The 18,416-nt window shown below is 31.5% G+C and overlaps 1 protein-coding gene across 4 annotated transcripts; it reads right to left on the bottom strand.

The window, feature by feature from the left end:
• Positions 1 to 3,040: 3,040 nt before the first annotated feature.
• LOC114181379 (golgin candidate 5-like) lies at positions 3,041 to 9,626 on the bottom strand. Of its 4 annotated transcripts, XR_003603807.1 has the most exons (12): positions 9,167 to 9,626; positions 8,925 to 8,999; positions 8,711 to 8,762; positions 7,315 to 7,337; positions 6,955 to 7,152; positions 5,835 to 5,941; positions 5,216 to 5,389; positions 4,067 to 4,126; positions 3,886 to 3,969; positions 3,721 to 3,786; positions 3,538 to 3,635; positions 3,222 to 3,454 (listed from the first exon to the last, which is right to left on the bottom strand). XR_003603807.1 is itself a non-coding variant. In XM_028067817.1 (11 exons), the coding sequence occupies exons 6-11, from the start codon at positions 5,928 to 5,930 to the stop codon at positions 3,203 to 3,205; spliced, it is 732 nt and encodes a 243-aa protein (XP_027923618.1). In that variant the 5' UTR covers positions 5,931 to 5,941; positions 6,955 to 7,152; positions 7,315 to 7,337; positions 8,711 to 8,762; positions 8,925 to 8,999; positions 9,167 to 9,626; the 3' UTR covers positions 3,041 to 3,202. The 4 variants fall into 4 exon arrangements, 3 of the variants coding, with proteins under 3 accessions (XP_027923618.1, XP_027923619.1, XP_027923620.1); XM_028067817.1 differs by lacking the exon at positions 3,538 to 3,635 and having other exon boundaries at positions 3,041 to 3,454; XM_028067818.1 differs by lacking the exons at positions 3,538 to 3,635; positions 6,955 to 7,152 and having other exon boundaries at positions 3,041 to 3,454.
• Positions 9,627 to 18,416: the final 8,790 nt, after the last annotated feature.

The following is an 18,416-nucleotide window of genomic DNA, read 5'->3' on the forward strand; positions in this document are numbered from 1 at the left end:
TACAGATGCTGAAGAAGACAGGGCAACTAACGACTCCAATCCACAACAGACTGAACCTTAACAGATTGTCAGTCAACCTATCCATGATAAGGACAATAAAGACAATTCAACCTATGAATAGAGTGACACAGAGGATAGCATTCAGAATTTAAGAAGACCCAGAACAGACAGAAAGCCGCCTCAATATCTAAGAGACTACCAAGTTAATGGTTCCTTTGCTATCAATAACTCTTGTCAGTCCAAACATAACAATCAAATTAAGGCCAACTATAAAACTACTTATCCTATTGATTATGTTTTATCTTATGATGGTTTATCAAAGGAGCATCTTTATTACTGGTTACTGTGTCTTCCTATGAGAGTGCCTCATCTCGTGGAAATCCAAGAAACAAAGCATTGTTTCTAGATCATCCTCTGAAGCCGAGTATAGGGCTCTCACAACTACTTGTGAGATTTAGTGGATTAGCTATATTCTCAATGACCTCTGCATTCAGCTTGATCCACCACTGTTTCTCTATTGTGACAACTAGGGCCGCCAGACACATTGCTCAGAATCCTTCATTCGACGAACGAAACACATTGACATTAATTGTCATGTGATTTGTCAACGACTACAAAACAATCTCTTCCGTCTTCTTCCAATCAGCTCCAATGACCAGCTTACTGATATCTTCACGAAAGCTCTTCACCGTACCAACTTCAAACTCAATGTTCACAAGCTTGGGATGTTGAGCATCCACCATCCAGCTTGAGGGGAGGGTATTGCAACCCTAACCCCCTTAGGGTTTCTTTTTTTTTGCCCCCTTTTGTATAGATCATTTACTGATTCAATCATTAATCGAGGGTTTCTATGTAACCCCTTTCCATTTTCCTATAAAACCCTTTTGGGTTCTCCCCTTTCTGTATCGCGAAGAATAATAATAGAAACATACAATTTTCTTATCTTTTCTCGCTGCTTCTCTCATAAGGGTTTTGCACTGCATCACGCTGCAAATTTGCTGCTTTCTTCTATTGTTATTGTCTTCATCTTCTCCAAGCTCTCTCTTTCTTCCGTTCTCTGCCATGGTTGTCACTCTCTCTCTCTCTCTCTCTCTCTCTCTCTCTCTCTCTCTCTCTCTCTCTCGTAGATATGATAAAAAGAGTGGTTGTGGTACTTCATTACTACTGATTTTTCTATATCCTTTTTTAAATCAGGAGAAACCTTTTATGATCATAGGAATGATCTTCAGATAAAAGGGTGAGCATTATTCACCAATAAATGGTTATAGTTCCTACTTCACTTCTAAGTTGTATGTTTAGATTTTTTCATACGAGAAAGTTAGTTTTTTTTTTCTTCTCTTCTTTCATATTACATCATGTTACGTATATGTATTCATATTTTTGCTAATAAAAAAAAGTGTTTGACAAGTGTATCAAATCATACAAGTAATATAATATAAAAGTTCAAATATTGTCTCCCACAGGGACGAACTAATGTTATTTAAATTTAATGGATTGTTTACTAATAAAGGTACAAAGAGCAAAACATTTTTGGTTGAGATTAAAAATAAATTTAGAATTTAAATGTAATGAATAACAAAATTTGACACAATGGAAACAAAGAACTTGATTAAGAAAATAAAAATAAAAAATTCACCGAGATTGGGTTTCATGATTCCATTCAAAGTAAAATCAACAAACTTTATTTCTAGCAATTTTTACTATTGCGTTTGCATTAATCGTCAATATATTGATGCTTATAAGAGTGACTACTAACCACATATATGTCTAGCATGTGAAATTAATAGTTGTTTTATCCTATTCAGGTTTCTCAAACTATCTTTCAGATCAGCCGGTACTCCCACATATGGACCATATTTAGAACGTGCAATTAAAGATCATAATTTGGGTTTCCAAACTATTGTTTGGATCAAAATGGACTCCCACATGTGCAAAATTCATAGACTATGCAAAACTAAGAATAAAACATGAGAGATTGTGGAAAAATATTATATTGAATGAAGAATTCACAGAGAATTAAGAATACATCATACTCAATCCTCATGAATGAGGGAATTAGCTACCCCTAGACATACTAAATACTGGATTGATGATGAAATTGAATGTTTCCAACCTTTAGAATGTCCTACCGACAAAAGTATTTAGGACAAGTTTCTTTCTCTCAGAGTGTGTCTTTTTTACCTCTATCAAATGCTCAATTTATAGATTTTTTGAATCTAGCAGTTCACTGAGCGAAAATAGCAGGATTTGTTGGGCGAATGGCTCAAATCTGATTTGCGCTTACAACTTTGTACTTGATTTTATACTGAAATTCTTTGTTGTATTTATCTTCTTAATTTTCTGGAACTCCATGAGTAACCAACTTTCTAGATAATTGATAATCTTTTGATCAGTAAATATTCCACTTATTTTGTTGATAATTTTTTCAAATATCTAAGATTTCCACTTACTGGGAGAATATACACTACAAGAAAAAATATTTTTAACGGAGGTTTATTTTTACATTACCCAGGGTTAAAACCTTTACTAAGTTCTTTACCCGGGGTTTCAATTTCCCCCGCTAAACCATCCCTGGAGAATGTGTTAGCCGGGGTTTTTACAAACCTCAGGAAGCACCAATCAATAACGAAGGTTTTTTATCCTCTTATATTTAACATAGGTTTTAAAACCTCAGTTAAGTTTTGTGGGTTTAAAACCCCCGACTAATTACCATGAATTTTGAAACCTCCGTAAAATATCGTGGATTTTGAAACCTCCATAAAATATTATGGGTTTTAGAACCTCCATAAAATAACATAGGTTTCAGAACCCCCATAAAATACCCTAGGCTTCAAAACCTCCGTAAAATACTATAGGTTTCAAAACCTCCGTAAAATACCATAGATTTTTAAATTATTATTATTATATTTTTTTACTCATTTATCATTTATGTATTCATATATATTTTTTCAATCACAATTATTTACATTTATTCTATTTTTTTAATATATATTTAATGAAATTATACATAAATAGATATAAACTCATTAAATTTGACAAATTATTTATAGATGACTTTCTTTTGTAAATTTTTTACAGAAAAGATCATGCAGCATGAAACCAAATCTCTCCTTTGGCTGGTAATCCCATTACCCACAAAATGAGAAATGATAGAAAATTAATCGGAGGTGAAACCAGAAGCTTCATTAACAAGTTTGCAGTGCTATATTTGAAATCCATAATCAAAAAGCTCTACTTGCTGAAAATGCTCCCTGTGTATCAGTGCCTCTTGTAACTCTAGCTTGTATTTCTGTCTAATGTCTCTGATATCTTCCTCAAACTGTCTCACACGACCTTCTTGAGTGTCAGCTTCCTCCTTTGCTGCAAGATATTCCTGCCTACTTTCAGCTGCCCTTTGTCTCTCTTTTTCAAGGGTCCTACTTAATTGAGTCTGTTCTGCTCTTAAACAGGAAATCTGTAATTCATTGTTAAAGCAAAAAGTCACATATACAAGAAATTGCCATTAAACATGCGATTTCACTGGAGAAATTACAAAACCTGAGCTTCAAGGACATTAATTCGAGACAAGGTCTGAGATAAGCGTTCATTCACATGTGCTCTCTTTCCTCTACAGTTGTAGCTTTAGCCTCAACTTCCTGTGGGATAGGAAAATATGGAGGAAACACAATAATATCTAGAGGGAAAGTTTCTAAAATTAAATTAAAAAAGTATTTTACTAACCTGAAGTCGAGAATTGAGAGTTCTTTCAACAGCTGCCCAAGCTTCAGCTCTTTTGGCATTTGTTTCCTGTTATAAAGTGAATTCTAGTATAGTACAGATCCCGTGGAACAAGTGGAACAAAGCCTATAAAAAATAGTAGAATAATTCTGAATCATGTGTATTAACCTGCATGGCTTCAATTTGCCTTAAAAGTGACCTTGTGGATTCAGGAACTTGCGTAATCAGTTCCTCACACCGTCTTTCACTTGCCTAGAGAAATCCAACCAAACTACAAAAACTACAAAAAGCACAAATAAAGTGGCTAAAACTTATTTGTAACAAATACAAGCAGAAAGAGTTAGAGCACCTGATAACGTTTTTGAAGATCCTCAATGTCCCTGCGAAGCATGTCTTCTTTGAAGACAACCTGAAAATAGACAAAGAAAACATTACAACTGAAAAATAGCATCTTGAGAAAGTTAACTCCATAAAAAGAAATGTCAGAAAATAACACAATCATTTCTTCCACTTTCAACTCAATAATCTTTCAGAAAAATTTCTATTCTATAAATTTAATTATAAATAATTTATTTTCACTCTATTTTTCGTCTATTTTCTCTTCTTTACATATTTCTTTTCTTCTCTTCGATTTCCTCCCCCACTATGACATATTGTATAGGAAGCATGGGTTAAATCCTGGAATAAAACATCCAGTGGACTTACTACAGCAACCACAGAGGTGACACATAGGTTTCGTTTTAGGAATAGATTTAAGAGGTTGTAAAAACATAGATTTAAAATAAAAAAGAGGAGAAAATAGTGTTATTTATATTAAGAAAAGGAGAATTGAAAGCAAAGAAAATGAAAACAAAATATCAAAATTTATGCATAAGTGTATAGATAAAAAAATGTTTTATTAAGTAAAATTGTAAGATTATTTAGTTTTATATATAAAATTAATTTAAAATACAATATAAATAATTTAAGTTTTATTAAAATAAAATATGAGTAATTCTCAAGATATTATCATAATTATAAGTAAAAAAAAAAATAAGAGATTTTGTTATAAACCTTAAAATTTTTGTCTGAAAAACAGTCAGAGTTTCTCTGCAAGGTTAGTGAGCAACACTCTGGAGAGGCTGAAATTCTGGAATTCAAAGTTTGGTCCTCATACATACCTAATCTGCCACCACAGAGCCATTTCCTTGGGAATCAACTAACTTACCTCAATCGCTGTCACCTTTAGAAACACCATTTTATCCTCTATTTCTTTCCCAATAAGCAAACCTTAACTTCCTTCTCTCCAACAATACAAACTACTTTTCACTAAAAATAAATGGAAATCTGAAATTCATAATATAACATATTTCCTTCAAAGGTTTATCCTATTGTACCGATAAACCAAAAAATCTAGCTTGTGTACCAGATAAGTTAGCTAAAAAGTTTCTCATAACTTTAACCATAACTATAAATTATCAACCAAGCTTAAGAGAAGGAAGACATGTGAGTCAAAAACCTGAGATGCAGCAGAGGAATCAACATTTTTAGGATCAGCCCAGCTCACTGTTGGAGCATTCTCACCTAGCTTAAATGTTGGGCTCATCATCTTTAGCTTAGAATACTCAGCACACGCATTATTATAATAGTCAATAAAAGCAAAGCCACGATTGTTATTGGTGTTCTTCATATCCTGAAATAAAGGATTGAACAAACAGAAATATAAGAGCAATTAAATAAAAAAAAAACCCAATGCCAACTCTTGTGTACATGCAGCTGGGCATAATGCCAAAGCAGTATAATAAAGCTTGCAAAGCATGACTTTCATGATGATTTAGGAATGACTAGAACAAAAATCCCTAGACAACACTTATAATTTAATGTGGAAATGGAAAGCATAGCACAATAGAAAATTTGATATCACTGTCAATCTAGCTTCAACAATGCTATATTTTGGAAACTATAGCTTAAAATTTTAAGTATAAAAATAAACAAAAACAAAATATTATCAAAATATTAAAGTATGAAATACTGATGTTGAGTCTTCTGTCTAATAAGGTTCACTCATTAGCAGATTAACATCCTGTTAGAAAGACCTTACCTTTAAAATGATAAAATACTTGAATAAAATTTTATACCTGATAAGTATGAAGCTTTTCCACACATTGACCAGCTAGCCAATACATGCCAAGAGAGTGCTCAAATCTGGAATGCACAGCACCTGGATAAACCATGTTCGTAAAACCTGAAACATTAAAACAAATTGATTTATTGGAGAGATTAAACATACTGAATATTCAAAAAGGGATATCAAGCCATGTGAGCACCAATGGCATGACAACGTTTGAAGCAGCATTTTAAAAATTACATTTCACAACTACTGTCTTCTTGCTACAGGTTACATGAAAATTACAAGAACTACCTTGTAACCAAAGAAATAAACTCATTATCTTCTGAGAGACCAAATGAATATTTCACATAATCCTCGATATATTCTATTGCATTACAAGGGCAAATTTTTTATCTATAGAAATAGATTTATTACAGCCAGTGGTCAGCAGGGAATCAAATAATGGACATCCTTGTGTTAGTTATGTCATAACATAAAATGCATAATAAAAAATTCAAGTTTCCGTTAAAATTCAATTTTTTTGTTTCATCTCATGTATGCAACATATACCTCGTGGGACTTTCAACATACTATAAACTGGCATATAATAATTTCAAAATTCCCACACACACACTAACAGATTCACATGCAATTGTGTATAATAATATTGTTTAAAAGCAAAAGCAGTTTACCTATACCACATTATCAAGCTATACCCTTGAACATAGTGTCATTTCAATATCAGAACTAAGCTATACAACAAGTATAAATGAACTTCCAAAACTCCAAAACCTGTTTTATTATATACATGCATGGTACTCTTTTCCTACATGTAAAACTCATTAAAAGTACATTTAATAGCCCAAAGCAGTAAAACCAACTTTCCCACGAAATTCCCCAGCTAGCGGACATTAAAAATCCTCTTGCCTATGGATACCTAGCATTTAAAACAAAATAGCATAGCAGTCCAACTAAGTATTTGATAGTTTTTCAAGAACTAACCTGATTACACAACAAAACAAACAAATTAAAATTATCACTAAACAAACAGGATGCCGGGAATGTTCAAAAATATATTCCACTCATGGTTCTTAAAAATAGTCCAACACGGCAAATTTGGCCACAATTTCAAGGTCTTTTTTACTCACCACCAGGACCACAACCGTGGTTGTATTAGACATATTTGCCTGCAATGTCCTCAAATGTAAAGCATCACAACGAAACCAAGACCACAACAACCCTTGAAAATCTTGGTCCCACTCTAACGTAATTTCCTACATAAATCCCAAGTAGTAAGGTCTTTCATGCCACGTATCCCCCCACCATTGACACAACAATTCAAGAATCTAAAAGCAAAAAAATTATTTGTGAGTTCAAAAGGAAAATAAAATGCATTAAAGACCATGCCAAGAATAAGTATGCAAGTGCATTTAATTTCAATTTCAAGTAGCTACTAATTTCTAAACAACTCTCTTATAATTGGATTCAAGAAACGATGATTAACTTACCTAGTTGCTTCAACTCGCAAAGCCTGCAACATAAACAAACAAAGCAAAACCAAAAAATTAATAAACAGAACATAACAAGGATGTGGAAATGAACCGTCTCACAGAACAACAAAAAATTAATACCCCTTCCCGTCATATTATCGTTCCCGTTTAAATTATTATTTATAATCAATTAAGTAAACTTTTATATATATATATATATATATATATATATATATATATATATATATATATATATATAAATATATATATATATATATAAATATAAATGCTAAAAAGTTAACTAATATTGTATCACGTATTAAGATTATTAATTTGTGATATACTACTAAAAATATTCTTTAACCATTTTCAATTCTACATTTGTTCTCAGTATGCAATAGTTTCCAATAAAACTTCATAAAGAGTCTCATTGTATAAAAGTTCTTTTAGGAGATATTTATGTTTTCACAGAAAAAAAATTGAAGGACATAAATATCAGGTAACAATCAATAGAACCTACAACTAGTAAGATAAATGATCCCTTCTCATGTTCATTCATTCCCTTGTATTGGATAATCTTAACAAAAGACAAATTATAAAAATCACCCTAAACAACATCTGAAAAAACAAACTATTTTTCTAGCTGTGGAGAAGCATTCAATTCTCACCAAATTCTGTGGGTTGTTTCTTGAAACAGTGGATTAGAAAATTCTTGAGAGTATGACAGTCTTCGAAAATAATTTTGAAAACATTGAAGAAGTACATTGAAAATAATTTAGATTGTGAAGTAATACATCATTATCATGATACAAGTTGTGGATTAATTTATTTAAAGAAAGGTGATTAAGAAAGTGAGTGAGGTCATTGAATTTTTAACAGAATGAGTAGGTTGAAAACTAATTCAGGATTGACCTAACATGGCATTAAAATTTCATGATGACTTCAGGAGCTTTGAAATCAGACAACAAAACTAATCATCTAAATTCAAGGCTTCAACCACTTCCACTATCTTCTCCATAATATGTTCCAACTAATTTATTTTCAGATTTGTGCCTGAACTCCAAAGTTATTTTCTGCACATTTTGTCTTAACAGAGAGGTGAGGTATGTTTGCTAGTGAGGAACTTGGTATTCATGTATTATTTCCTTTCCTAATTTTCTTTAGTCTTATAAGGTACAACAGAACGACATAAGTCTTTAACAAACCCAAACATTCAAAAAGAGCTTGAATTGCTGAATCCAAAATAAAATAGACCAACCAGGATTTACTAAGTACGTATAAAGGAGGACAATACACCATTTAACAAACAATTAGAGAAGAAAAGCAGGAAAGGCTTCAAATTAATTTTCAATTCATAAAGCTCAATTTTCATTTAAAATGCAAAGAATAAAAAAGTATGTTTAGATAGAGCTACCTGAATTTGTTGGATCAATTAAACGAGAACAAGGGTACTTGTATTCTTCAACCTACAATTTTGGCAAGGAAGTTAATAATTCATAATTTTCATGTATTACATAGTTCCATCATTCACCATTAATAACAAAATAAGCAGCTAGAAATATTATGGATTTTCATAGATTATAATATTATGGAAAATCATATTAATGATTTGAACAAAGACATTTTACTTGCAAGCAAAAGTCTGAACTTATGAGAGAGGCTCCACCAAGAACTTGAGCATCCTATCCTCGTTTCACAACATTCTGCTCCTCGTGGAGTTTGTTTTGAAAACAATGAATCATAAGTAATAGAAATACACAAACAAGAAAAAAAAGAAGAAAAGAAGCTACATTAATAAAGATTAACTAAGTTTCTAGGGGAGCATTATAGAAAGTAAAAAACGTTCCCACAAGGATCCTCAAAATCTTACACTTGCGAAGCTTCTCCAACCTCGCAAGCAATCTAGCTAGCCTGGTGAGGTTCAGATTCAGAGCTCCATCGACATGGACGACAGCGAAGAGGAAGAGCGAGGCGGTGACTAGTGAGTTAGGGTTGTGCTCTATTGATAGCATCTCTGGAAGCAGCTTCAGGGAGGAGATCGATTGTCAATTGACTCTCGCCAATAGCGCACTTCCAGATGCAATGCAAGCGACCTGCAAGGAGGCGACACATGAGATTTGTGAGTCGTCGTGTGTTTCTGAGATGGAGTGTGATAGAAAATTTTGAAGGTGATGGAGGAGAAGAAGAAGATTAAATCGTGGTTGGGGTGTATAAGGGTTAGGCGAAGCAAAAGTGTGGTTGACAAATTGGAACCACGATTTTCGATGCTAGGCCTAAGGAAGAAGAAAAATGAGATTGATAGAAATGGTACTGCAGAAGGGAAATGAAATTTTACTTCATTACAATTTTCAAACATATAAATATTTCTATAATTATACTCTTTAACTTACCCGGGCTTTATATAAAACCTCCGAAATTTACATGGGGTTTCTATAAAACCTCAGAAACTTCCTAGGAGTTTAAAAAACCTATGTTACATGCATCTATTAACGAAGGTTAACCTCCACTAATGAACCTTGGATAAAATTAATAACTTTTGTAGTGATATCTGCATCATTTATCTTTTTCACTTTTGCTTAATAAAACCTAAAATATCCATTAAAATTTAAAAATAAAATAACAATTAAACATAAAAATAAATAAAATAAAAATATGATAACGTCAATTATCCCATAAAAACAAGTAGTTTATATTAACCACGAACTTTCATCGTAGTTGCTGAAAATTTCACATCTGCAATTTTCTTAATTCGAGATGTGCAACATATAAGGGTAAGACTGTTGTTGATTACTTGGTTAAAGTCCTAAATTTATTATTTCATAATATAAACCTTTTTTCTTAATGTTTCTCAAGACAGGTATCAATGAGGTGCAACTAATTATAAAGACTTTGATGAATAGTTCTTGAGTTGAACTTCAATCTGATTTGATGTAATGTTATAATTGCTTATTATTCACCCACTAGATTCTATCTTTTATTATATCTGGACATTCCTTCATGTTATTTCTCTAATTATACGAATTTCCTATTATTGAAATATATTATTTATTCTGCATTTTGACAATAGTTCCTTGCTTTACCCCTTTGGTTGGTACAACTTTGAAATCTTTTATATTTTACAATATTTATTTTACTTTTAAAAAGTATATGTAAATTATTATTATTAATATTATTCTCTTACAAAATTTTCTCAACATGCTCTAATAATATGTTTGTAGGAAGGATGAAGAATCCAGATGAGCAATATGTTCACTGTATAGAGAGAAATTGAGGATGCTCTTTAAAAGCTTTACCTATGTTTGTAGGTAACACTAACATGTGGCACATATGAATACGACATTAATGTTAATCTAACGGAAATAACTTAATAATTAGATTATATTTAAAAACTAGATGACTTAATTGCATTAAATAAGAATTAAGGGTTTAATTGAATTGTTCAAACGAATTAGAGGACCAAAATAGAGTTTTATCTATGTTTTTTTTTTCAATGTTAACCAAAAGTCAAAGCTAACAAGAAACACTAAATAGTGTCAGATTTGCATCACACACGTATGCGACTTTAAAATCATAAACATTAATTCATCACTAACTTTTAAATTGGCGCTTTTCTAATTAAAGTAGTTAAGCATCAATCAATCTAATTAATACGCTTTTTCTTTTAAAATTTATTTAATTTAGCATTCACTTAGCCGACACTAAATTAAATACTTTTTTAATATCAATTTAATTTGCAACCCTAAGTCTCCCTACTTCTAATGTTGTGTGCACTCATTATGCATCTCGTAATCATTCAAAGCCATGTTTGGCTTCTGTAGGTGTCTTGAACTTGATCATGCCTTCAGTTGAGGAATATATACAATATCAACTTGGTTTGAGCTCTAAGTTCCCTCATAAAGATGTTGATTTGTGTTGGATCATCAAATTCATGCATTGGCATCTTCTTTAGCAGCTCTTTGAATCGCTCCCATGATTGGCTTAACTGTTCTTCATAATCTTGTTGCAATGATGTAATCTCCTGCTTACACCTAATTAACCTTAGACTGAGGGAAACAATTTTGAAGAAAATTTTGGATCAAATCATCCCATTCAGTCAAGCTATTCTTAGGGAAAGATTACAACCATACATTTGTATTCCCTGCCAAAGAAAAATGAAACAAACTCAAGCGAATAACATTGTCATATACCTGGTTGATTTTCACCGTGTTGCAAATTTCTAAGAACATGGCCAAGTGATTATATGGGTTTTGATGTGATAACCGTTGAAATTGATTACTCTACACCAAGTGTATAAGAGTAGGCTTCATCTTCATATTTGGAGCAACTTTTGTTGGCATAACAATGCTGTTAAAATTGAGTGGGCCCATAAATGTGGCATAGTCTCCCAAAGTACGTTGCCCTTCACCTGCTTCGACCACATCCACTATTCGTTGTGATCTAATGGTTGGATTTCTGCGTGATCAGAGAAATTTGTTGTAATTTTTGTGGTTGTAAGGAAAACTTCTTGTGCTTCCTTGAATTGTCTTCTTCTATTGTTGTTTCTCCTGATTGTTCTTTCAATCTCTGGATCGTAGAGTAATTGATTAGCCGAAACCTTACATCTCATGCACAATAGAGAAAACTAAAAGGAACATGTTAACAGTGGATAATAATAAAGACAATTTTTTTTAGAAATACAATAAAAAAAATCCTAAATTAGTAAACAAACACAATTAAACTAAACAAACTATAGTCTTTAACAACGACGCCAAAAACATGTTATGTGTTGACAAGTGTACCAAATCATACAAGTAATACAATAACAAGTTCATATATCGTATTCCATAAGGACTAATGTGGTTTAAATTAATTGATTTGTTACTAATAAAGGGTGAGAATACTAAAACATTTGTGGTTTGAAGGAAAAATAAATGTAGAATTAAAATGTAAAATATAAATAGAAATTGACACAATGGAAACAAATAATTTGGTTGAGAAAGATATAAGATAAAAACTTTATCGGGATTGGGTTTCACGATTCCATTCAAAGTAAAGACATCAAACAATATATACCTATTTCCGTATCTCACACTCACATCATTTGTAACATGTCTCGATTTCGTTGCAAATAAACCTAAACTAAAATAATAAAAACTCTATATCTAGCAATTTTTACTATTATGTTTGCAATAATGGTCAATATGTTGATGCTTAAGAATAACTACTAACCACATCTATGTCTAGCATTTGAAATCAATAGTTGTTTTATCCTACTCAGGTTTCCCAAACTATATTTCGGTTTAGCGGGTACTTCCATATATGCACCATATCTAGAACATGCAATTGAAGATCATAATATGGATTACCAAACTATCTTTCAGATCGGTATGGACTCCCGCATGTGATAAATTCATAGACTCTACATTTAAAACAAGAATAAAACATAAGAGATTATGGAAAAAGATTATATTGAATGAAGAATTCACAGAGAATTAAGAATATATTCCACCTAACCCATGTGAATGAGGGAGTTAGTTACTCCTGAACATACCAAACACTAGAATGATGTTGAAATTGAATTCCTCCAACCTTCAGAATACCCTTTCTACCTTCAAGTGTAGAGATATCAAGTTTTTTTCTCCCTAGGTGTGTGCTTTTGGCCTATGTTAGGTCCTCATTTATAGACTTTCATAATTAGATTGGACCTAAAATTTTGACTTGATTTGTTACTTGAATAAATTGTAAGAAATAATCCTTGATTTATATATTTTAATCTTTGAAGATTTCATATCTTTGAATTATTCTTCAATTATTTTGAATTGTAATTTGAGAACCAACTTTGTGGATATCTAGTATGGTTGATAATCTTTGACTATTCAATATTCCACTCATTTTGTTGATAATCTTCTCAAATATCTGAGATTTTTACTTATTTGAAAAATATAATCCACACATTTATCTTTTTCACTTTATTGGATAAAACTTGAAATATTAAATAAAATCCAAAAATAAAATAATTATAAACATAAAAATAAATAAAATAAAAACATGATAATGCTAATTATTACCAAGAAAAGTTGATACTAAATCCTCCAAAGTAAGAACTTCTAGAAAGCATTAATGAGTTTTGTAGGTATTTTTTGAATGTGAGGATTGACTAATGATAAATCTATTAATATGTTGTTTGTTCTATGCATATGGAATTCAAGGTTTGGCATGCCAAAGAGTTGACTAATAATAAATCTATTAATATGATCTTTGTTCTATGCATATGGAATTCAAATTTTGAAATATTTCATTTGAAGGAAATTAAAGAAAACAAAATAAGTGGATTCCATCCATTTATTTTATTTTATATTTTTACTTTTTTTTTTCTTATAATAAATATTATCTATCTAAATATGAAATATAATTTTATTATGAGTTTGGTGTGGTTGATACATATTTTTTTTATCTATTTCTTTTTATTTTTATTATTTTAATAAAATCTTTATATAATGATAGTAATGCCTAACATGAACTTGTCCGAAAGTAATAGTTATTATACAATTTTAATTATATTATATTTAATAAATATAATCATTAATATTATTGTGTTTGGGTTAAATACTTTCACTATATAAATAAGTACGTGTACTGCAAATCGTAGATATTAATTGCTATATATAATAGTTAATAAATGTAATTAAATTATTATTTAATATTTACATTAATTATACATTAATAAAGTGTGTATAATATTTATTATTCCCTCTTGTTTCACTGTATAAATAAGTACGTGTACTGCAAATTGTAGATATTAATTACTATATATAATAGTTAATAAATGTAATAAAATTATTTAATATTTACATTAATTATATATTAATAAAGTGTGTATAATATTTATTATTCCCTCTTGTTTATTTGTAATAGTTCAAGATTTTTTATTTTACCAAAATCAACCAAAATATTAATGTTGGAATGACTTTAAACCTAATTCAACTTCACAAAACTAGTTTGAAAGGTGAGGTTTTGAACTCCACTTATATATTATGAAATTGTTTTATCTTTTATTAACGTGAGACTTATAATCGTTATAACTATTTTCTTTATTTAAATTATGTGTATAATTAAAAGAAGAGATAATGTTATTTTGAAATTTTAAAAAAAGTATAGATAAAAAAGCAAAGATTTTGTTAAAATATCGACAAGTAAGAATCATTCTACGAAAATTGTATTAAATTTAATAAACATGACAAATGACGATATTTAGCCATAAATAAATACAACCGAGATTCATAGGGTTATCAACTAAAGAGCTATTTAATAGTAATTATGTATAATAATAAATAATAATAATTTGAATTAAATAATTACTAAAAATATTTAATCATTTTCGTCCATTTTGGTTGACCTACTCATCACTTCGCAGCTATAAATAGTGAAGATTCATAGATTTCTCAATCAAGGTGACAAATAGCCAGCAACAACATATCCAAAGATGAAGATGACACGAAAAAAAATAAAAATTCGAAGAATGGTGATATTGATCACAAAATCAAATTAAGGAAATACCAAAGGTATTTTATTTCTAGTGAATCTTATTCAAAAACCTTTGTTAGTCTCTACGTATAATTTTGGTTTTCTCTTCGACTTGTTTATATTTAGTTTTTTCTATCAACAATAAATGATAATAAAATATTTGGAATGTGTACACATTGTTCTTCCTCTACATTGAATATATAAACTTCCTGTTTACAAAATTTAATTCATATTCATTTATTTAGACAATAAGAGGTATACCAAAATGTATCAAATTATATGAAAGTGATGATTATTTTCTAATGTCACTCTTAATCATTATGTTGTAGGAAGGACCAACAAAAGAGATAAACATTTCAAATATTTGCAGATGTTCCATACAAAGAATTGTTTGTAGCATCTGGAAAAGGCAATGCAGAATGTGATGTTTATCTTTAGGATGAAATGTGGATTCAAAGGTAATCCAAGACAAACAAAAATGAAAGAAGATTGGTAAGAGCTACCATGGAAAAAGTTAATGAAGAAGAAGAGAAACATTTTGTTGATGATTTGTAAAATTTATTCTAGAAGAAGAAAGAAATTTTGAAAAAATGTAATTTTAACTTTTCAATGTAATACTACAATTTTATTCCCATTATAATTATCATGTAAAGAAGAAAAATCAAGTGTCATTTTAATTTCTAATGCTTTATCTATTATGTTTTCTGTTTAGTTAATAAGTGTAATTTTAGTTTTTCAATAATTGGGTAACCTTTGTAAAATCATTATTCTATTTCCTTTTTTTAATTACTAGCTTCTGAATGGATAAAAACCCTAGGGCGACTGTTATCAAATGATAGATACAGTGTATTTTTATTTTCATTCATACACTTACTAATAATTCTATCATTTTAACACAATTTAACACAACGTACTTAACTTTTCTTCTATATTCTATATTCAATTGATTATTTGAAAATATAATAATAAAAATACCAATAAAAATAAAAATAAACAAAATAAAAACATGATAATGTCGATTAACATTTAGACTTGTTGCTAAAGACTTGTCGCTAAAACATTAGTGCTTGTTACATAGTAATGTGAATGCTAGAGTTATGAATTAGAAATATATTATAGTGTTTTTATATTGATTTGATGCATGAAATATAATCTTAGTGAAGTTTTTACGAATAAGTATTTCTATCCATTTAATTGCATTCTTTGGCTTAGAGTTATTTTCATAAAAATAAATTCTTTTCAATATTAAAAAGTTTTCAACCATAATCATTAAATAAACATATTTTTTCTAAACAACATAAGTCTTTGTGGAAAAACAATGTCTGTATTTATTTATTTTATTACTATAATTTGATACACTCATTTTAATAGCTAAGTCCAATGAGTTCAAACTGACTAAAATGTATTCCTGCACTATTATGGTAAAGAAAAGATCTTCCTATCCAAGAATCACAGAGTTGCCATATTCGTGTTGTCACCTTGCAAGTAAAAAATAAATGACTCACAATCTCATCCGTGATTGCACACAAAGCACAAGTATTGTTTCCTAATCTTACTCCCCTATTGTATAGATTATCACGGGTCGACACTTTATTAATAAGCACTCTCCATGCAAAAAATTGAGCTGATGGCAAGCCTTTAGTTTTCCAAAACATGTCATATCTAAATCCTCCGTGAGCACTATTTTCAGACATCAACGTTTTATAGGCCGATTTGACCATGTAACCTTGTGTTTCGTCGTCCCTCCAAAGCCACTCGTCATCCTTTGCTATAAAAAGATTTATCCCTTCTATTTTTTTGGCCAAGTCATACAACATAGTTTTCTACCACTCAAACCAACGTCTTCTCCAAGGTATCGACCATACCCATCGATCTTCATCCCAAAAACCAAAATCCCCTAAAGTACCTTCCTTCAAGATTGTATTCGTATATAGCCTTGGATACTTTTCTTTTAACGGTTTTTCCCCAACCAAATATCCTCCCAAAACTTTATTCTATAGAACCAATTATCTCTTTGTCCACCACTAGTAATTCTCCAAATATCTCTCCACCACTAAGACTCGTGATATGAATCTTTAACGTCCTTTAAGGTTCTCCATGATCCGTACTTAGATTCTAATATATCTTTCCATATCCCTGTATGATCCTTTCCAAGTCTCCACCTCCATTTTCCTAATAGAGCCATGTTAAAACATTTTAAATCCTTTACTCCAAGACCACCCTCTTCTTTAGATTTACAAATGAGATCTCACTTTACCCATGCAATCTTCCTACCTTCCTGACCCCACCCCCATAGGAAGTCCCTTTGGATTCCCTTAATTGTTTTCCCCACACTAACCGAAATTTTAAACAGTGATAAGTAATATAGAGGGATAAAAGATAAAACTGAATTTAGGAGTGTTACTCTACCAACAAAAGATATATATTTTCCTTTCCATACAGCTAGTCGTTTTCTTATTTTTGTGACCATATCTTGCTAAAAATCTTTCCTCCTATGATTTGCCCCCACCGGTATGCCTAAATATTTAAAAGGTACCTTCATAACACTACAATTCAAAATGGTTGAGAATCTTTGAACCATGTTATCCTGAACGCCCATGCTTCCTAGTTTACTTTTGTTAAAGTTAACTTTAAGGCCAGATGCTATCTCAAAACATATAAGGATACTCTTTAAGACCACGATGTTTTGTGTTTTCGCTTTGCATACAAATATAGTATCATCTGCAAATTGTAGCATGGTAAAGGGAATCCTCTTTTGGCGCACCATAATCCCCTCGATCAATCCTTTGCTCTCTGCTTGTCTAACTACACTTGCCAACCCTTCTGCTTGACAGCGAAGCTTCGTAGTGCGGTGACAGCGGCGCTTCGTGGTGCGGCGAACGACGCTTCGTGGTGGCACGACAGCAGAGCTTTGTACTACGGCGACAGTGGAGGCTCGTGGTGCAGCGACAGCGGCACTTCGTGGTGCGGCGAGAGCGGCGCTTCGTGGTGCGGCGATAGCGGCACTTCGTGGCGTGGAGGTGGCCGCTAGTGGCGCGGAGGTGGTGGTTCTGGTGTGGAGGCTAGTAGACCAGCAAACGGTGAACGGAGAAGGGTTCGTGGCGTGGAGGCGTGGAGGCTCGTGGTGCGGTGAACGGAGAAGAAAGCAAACGGTGAACGGAGCAAAATGGCGATGATGCACTATGGAGAAAAACGGAGAAGATGAACAATGCAAACGGAAGCACAGTGAGGCGCGAGAGAGAAGAAGGGGTTCGCGGGTTTGTGCAAAAAACATTACATCGGTTATATTGCCAACCGATCTAATATTTAAAACCATCAGTTTTTTCTAATTTAAAAAAATAACATTAGATCGGTTCCCTGCTTAACTGATCTAATGTATACATGTTAGATCGGTTTCCCACACAACCGATCTAATGCAAATGAAGTTATTTTCAAAATTGTCACCGCGTGAATTGTAAGCTCGGTTCCTACACAACCGATCTAATATGCCTGATCTAATATCCAATTTTTTCACTAGTGAAGAAATAGAAAAGGTGCTAGAGGATCCCCTTGCCTTAATCCCTTTGTTGGTGCAAATTGTTCCGTTGGACTCCCATTTACTAGAATGGAAATAGTTG

The sequence above is a fragment of the Vigna unguiculata genome, chromosome 4 (genome assembly GCF_004118075.2).
Source record: "Vigna unguiculata cultivar IT97K-499-35 chromosome 4, ASM411807v1, whole genome shotgun sequence".
NCBI lineage: Eukaryota > Viridiplantae > Streptophyta > Magnoliopsida > Fabales > Fabaceae > Vigna > Vigna unguiculata.